Here is a 6,295-nt window from a genome sequence, read left to right as displayed (position 1 = left end):
TTTTTCTCTTTCCCTTGCATTAGAATCAATTTCCATTGTTCTTACTTCATACTTGTTATTATTTTATAGATGCCTCCATATTTCATATATGTCATAGTAGTAAGATGATAAAATGAAGAAATCAAAGCCTATTATGGACAATAATAGAGCATTTTCAGTTGATTAGAATCCATAAGAAAAATCACTGATGTAAAACTTTGAAACTTGAAATGCGCTTGGCTAGATTATCAAATAGATAACAATCAGTTCTATCAAGTATTTCACCGCAATGTTACTTACTTTATTATAAACTCATCAAATTCATACATGTCATCTGTTCGCATCAGTAAAAGAACAAAAATGTGATTGGGAGTTTCATACGTCTAATTTGTCCCTTTTCTACGTATCTTACCCACTTCCCTGTATAACTTTGTAAAGTTTTCCAAGGTGTTTAACTTTCCGCAGATTCATCTTTTTTCATATATATAAGTTAATATGCTTGGAATTTTCACAGAAGACTCTCAAAAAGAAACATCAGGAAAGAATGAACTAATTGAAAATAAACATATAAATCAAACTCATATTCAACAAGCACTATCAGTTTAATAAAATATTAGATCCAAGAAGTTACACAACATTTCAAAAGAAAAAGCAACTTCAATTTCAGAAAAATCGATTCAAGGGAAAGACAAAGTTTTTTTTCTTCTTTTTGTCATTTATGAATTCGCATATGATTCATTCACTGTAAGTCATTTATTGCTACATATAAGTTGCAATTATTAGATTTCAATTTTTTTGAATAAAATGAAAATTTTATTAGAATAAATTAGAATTGCCAGACACAGCTTATTGTGCTCATGAAAGCTGAAAAATTCACGAAGCTAAAAAATTGTAATTATTTGTGTATAGAAATGTTAAAGGGATCAAATTGGTGAATAATTTTAAAGGGGTCGTCAACAAGTCGAGAGGGTAAATATGTTTTGCAGGTACGCTTTGATTGCAACGTTGACCAAAAAAGAAAAAGAAAATCATGTAAAACTACAGTAATATGTTCGTTTAGTCAGTAAAAGAAGCTGTTCGAAAGATGGAATTTACTGCCAAAAGAGGAGAAGCCTTAAAATTTAAAAAAAAAAATCAATGAACGGAGTACGAAGATATTCGAGATAGTCGATTTGACTGCAATTTAACAATTGAACATTTCAACATAAAAGCAACAACTCAATAGAAAGATGGATAGTGAAGTCTGTTACCACAATTTAACATTTATTTATATTTGTTTTTTTCCTAATATAAACCTTAAAATTTTACAATATCATAAAAAAAAAAGATAGACAGATAAAGGTATTTCAGTGTTAGTGGAATTACAACAACAAACTGTTGAATCTTCTACTACTTTAGCTAAAGAAAGTATTTATTTGAAAACTGAAGATCAGTTCTCATCTAAATTAAATTTGAAGTAGGAAAAATTTCAAAAACCAAAAATCATTTGAACTAATGATCCATATGTTTATTTGATTGTTCAAATGGTTCATTTATTCACATATTTTGTTAAATTAGTTTTCAATTACGAATCTATTTATTTTAAACTGACTGAATTTTTAATTGCACAAATTAATAACTGACTGATAATTCATGTCGTAACATAAATTTTTGTCGAAATAACCAGGAAGTTACTAAATACTATCATCATGTTTTATTTGCAAAGCTGTACAAATTTTTCTACAAGTTAGCATTATTGAAATTATGGTGGCAAAATTTTAATTATATTGAAAAAAAGAAAATGTGATATGAAATTCACACAAAAAAATGTGATACTAAATTGATACCAAATTCATACAAAAATTGAAACCAAATTCATAAAAAAATGTGATACCAAGCATTTTAAATCAAATGAAATAAACTTTGAGCAGCTGCATGATTCATAAATAAGTTCATTTTATTTTTGGTCATTTCGTTTATTGACCATCTCTCGAAATTCATGTCTATTTGTTTAATTTAGCATATAGGTACGATGCAGTTGTCATAATAATAGCAGCAGAAGAAATAATGTCGAGAAAGTCAAACATTACAGTCAATCAATCACTCAGATCATTCATTCAATAATAATGAATTAGTAAAAGAGGAAGGAAGGAGGTGGAGACTTCTCGATTTTCTCGATTAAATTTTGTCGAATGATCGATCCTACGATCTCTTCAATCAACATTACCTGAGTTATAAAGTTTGCATCACAAACAAGGTGACGCTTTCACATCTTTTAGTAAACTGTGTATCACAATTCATCAACATCACTCTGAAATTTGATTTTAATCTCACTCTTTTCTCGACTGTTCCTACTATTACTATCACATTGCTTTTTGTTTTTGTTTAATTAATTTCTTCCCCTTAATATTATATCCATTTCTAAAGCTATCCTTATGTATCAATACAAAAATTTCAATAAAAGCAGACAGCATTTTAGACTTCAAACCATTAATTTTTATTTTTGCAGGAAATTTACGAAATTTCATAGACAGTTTCACAGATTATTAATATTGCAAAAAATGTCTTTCCCACACTCACGAGCACATTCTGAACTCTTTTCGGCATCTCAGTACGATGGACCAATCATTAAGCGATCACGCATACAACTTAATTACTTTATCATTCCAACTTTTATATTATCAATTGTTGGCTTGGCATGTTTATGGACATTATGGTACTACATGAGGTAATTTTCTATAATTTTTATCAATCATTTTTTATAATCATAAAAATGAGTATGCCTTTGTTACCTGTTGTATTAATATGTATATTTTTTATTATTTTTGAAAATAGCTCAATTAATGTAAACATCTCTTATCATTTGCGCATTTTCACTACATAACGACAATTCAGTCAAAAAAAAAAAAAGTATTATTTATGATAGAATTTAGTAATAATTAATTTTACTCTTAGAGAATTTCAGTTTTACGACAGTTTTCCCCTATCATCATCGAGTATTCCAGTGTCGTGACATCCTTTTATACAGACCAAATTTTCATTCAGAGGATTTCAATCTGTATGTGTCATATGCGCTCCTTCATGCATTTGGTTTTACATTACCTCCACTTGTTGTATGTTTTGCATTTCAACTTTATATCATTTTATTTATTTTTTCCTAACAGTGGCGCAATTGTTAGCTTAGTAAACACTTACCAGTCAATCACCTTGTTAACTAAATTCTAGATGAACTATTTACTTCTTCACCTCATGTATGTAAATTGTTTTGTTATTCTTGGATCGTTATCATTTTTTAATGATTTAGGCCACAAATCAATTGCTGATTTTTTTGAGTTACTTTTGGCTTGCTATTTTTATTTTACTCTTATCTAAGTTTATATTTTTTTGTATTATAGATATTCATCGGTGAAATAATGTTTTGGCTATTCTCCACTAAACCAAGAAAGACAGTTTACGCTAGTTGTGGCGAATGTAAAATCCATTTATTAACTCGACGTCTTACACGATTTATTGGTCAGTTCATCGCAATAATTCAAATTAACTTTATAAACAAGCTTTTTATTAACTTAATAAAGTTAGAAAAAATTTCTGTGAAATTTCATTACTCTAACTGTTACTGAATTAGAACAATGAAAGATGCTGTAAGATATGATAAAAAGCATTGGCAACTTATTGCAAGAATTTCTTTAAATCAGTCATGATTATTACATTTAAAAATCAATAAAAATTAGAATTTGAAGATTGTTTCAATCATAGATTTATTTTATAATTATTTTGAATTCTAAACATGTCCAAAAAATTAATTATAAATCCAATTCGTATTAATTTTTTTTAATATTATAACATTTTTTTTTTTTTTAATTCTAAACATGTCCATTTTTTATAATTATTTTTAATTCTAAACATGTCCAAAAATCGTAATTATAGAATAACCAATTCGTATTAAAAATTTGAAACTTACAAACATTTGAAAAATTAGCTTTATATTGAAATAATTTGATTGTTGAATTGAAAAGAAGGACTATAATTTGAAATTTTTTGATGACCTTACTTGCAGGTGTGTTCATGTTTGGTGCACTTATAACACAAATATTTGTTTATACGATCAAATTTATGACTGGTTATCAACGGCCATATTTTTTGTCTCTTTGTAGACCAAACATAAGGTTTTCTCAATTGTCGCATTTTCTTCAGATGTAGACTATTTCCTTGCTTTAGTTTGTTTACCTTTGTGAAAGTTTGTGTTTAAGAGGAAAACGAATATATAAAGTCCTTCAGTAATGGAATCTCTTGTAAACATTTCGTTATTCAATCAGAATGGAATTTTTATAATATTATTTTTAAGTGATTATTGCTATAGAATGAAATCTGTAATATTAAGATAGCTACTTCATAATCTTTTTAACATTTAATGAATATAAAATCAAAAGATTTGTCAGAAGAAATAATTAAATCAACTTTCTTAGCTAATAAAAGAAAAAAAAGAATAGAATATATCTGAATATAAACTTTAATGTTATCTAAAAGGCTTTATTTTATCACTTATGATAAAAAGAATGCTTCACATCTCAAATTTTAATGATATACTTTTCTTTGAGTTAAACTAATGCGAGAAGTAAAGTCGCTAAATCCTATAAAATTAAAATTACCGCATGTTTACCGAAATAATCCTTAAGATAGGTTATAAATATTTAAAAAAAAAAAGCAAGACGAGAAACTATTGATCAATAAATATAGAATTCTTATCAGTTTTGTAATACTTATTCCTTAAAATCTAAAACTGCTTTATCTATATAACTTCAAAATACTTTTTTTTTTTCTTTTCTAACTTGTTAGTTTTTATTAAACTTTTTATTGAACAATTTTAGCTTTTATTCACTTTTTTTTTTTTTCAATACAAAAACGCCAGATGAAATTACAGTGCATGTACTGGACCGCTTGAGCAATCACCATCACCATCTCCCTTCTTAGCATGCTTATACCGGAATTCTAACGATTTGCGTTACGCTTCACTTTCCTTTCCGTCACTCCATGCGGCATTCTCATCCTTTTCATGTACATTTGCTTCGGTAAGTCTACTACTACTAATTCCTTTCAGTGCAAAAAAGAAACAAACATTTTAAAATTCAACTATTAACATTAATACATAGTGAAAAAAGTCTCATATATAGTAGAAATCTCGAGTACTACTCTCGAATACTACTGTCATCTGGTCATGACATTTGCTTGTACAGTTGTTTTTTTTTTTTTCATAATTCTATACAAGCAAGCGCTTACATTATTAAAGTAATTGAATTTAAAAATTGAATTTGAGTATTTTCGCTCAATTATCTTTGTTAAATCCAATTAGTTTAATAATGAAAATAAGAAATGTAATATTAAAAGAGAAGAGAAGAGAGGAATAAAGTTAAATTTACAGTGTTATATTTATTGTATGATCAATCTACGTAGTGCACCTTTATTGCGACCATTTCTGATATTTGGTTTCATGGGTCTTACGCTAATTGATTCATTTTCACGAATCAATGGTTATAAGAATCATTGGAGAGATATTTGGGTCGGATGGTTGATCGGTTTTTTTATTGCTTTTTTCCTGGTAACTATTGAATTGACTCGTTTAAAATAAATTAAAAATTTTTCACCCTAACAAAATATTGAAATTTCATTTAAATTTCTTACAGATCATTTTTCATGTTACGACAAAATATTTTAATAGTTTTATTTGTAAAAATACAATTTCACGCAGTAAATTATTCATTCTTCAACACTTTTAAAATTTGTTTATTAAAGAAGGATTAGAATGAAGTTAATAGCAATATATTATTGTATCATTTTCAGTGTCATTCTGTTCTATGTTTCCAAGAACATTATTATTATGTAGTAGAAAAACCGATGACACTGGAGGAGCGCATTAGTCCATTCTTCCAATGGTTCAGGTTACCACGTATAAGAGCGCCTTCTTTAAAGGAGGAATACACGTAAGTTTGATATCATTTCTTACAGAATAATATAGAAAAAAAAACATTTACTTGTTTATTTCAAAAAAAAAAAAACTCAAAAATCTATTTCAAAATCAATTATTTAGCACTATTGATTATCACAATGCAATTATCTTTAAGTAATAGAGAAAATAATAGAAGGAAATAATTTTAAATTAATTTTCAATGACAGGGTCTACGAAGAGGACATTCCACAACCAACAGTTTCAACAAATACTGCAGCACGTCATCGACGAAGTCATGATCGTACTTATGAAATTACAACAACAACTGAAAGTTTTCATCGTACTGTTTCTCCATCACAACAACAACAACAAAATGGTTACGGTGGTTATTGA

At 27.4% G+C, this 6,295-nt stretch overlaps 1 protein-coding gene across 1 annotated transcript; it reads left to right on the top strand.

Moving 5' to 3' along the window:
* Window positions 1–2,519: 2,519 nt before the first annotated feature.
* Bma-plpr-1 (PAP2 superfamily protein) lies at window positions 2,520–6,295 on the top strand (the record flags this gene model as incomplete). Its single annotated transcript, XM_001895502.1, has 8 exons — window positions 2,520–2,686; window positions 2,924–3,071; window positions 3,354–3,471; window positions 4,016–4,124; window positions 4,880–5,027; window positions 5,378–5,554; window positions 5,797–5,936; window positions 6,130–6,295. 8 exons carry the CDS (start codon window positions 2,520–2,522, stop codon window positions 6,293–6,295), a joined length of 1,173 nt encoding a protein of 390 aa, XP_001895537.1.

Source organism: Brugia malayi (genome assembly GCF_000002995.4).
Source record: "Brugia malayi strain FR3 genome assembly, contig: Bm_v4_Chr2_contig_001, whole genome shotgun sequence".
NCBI lineage: Eukaryota > Metazoa > Nematoda > Chromadorea > Rhabditida > Onchocercidae > Brugia > Brugia malayi.
This window is presented reverse-complemented; position numbering and strand designations above follow the sequence as displayed.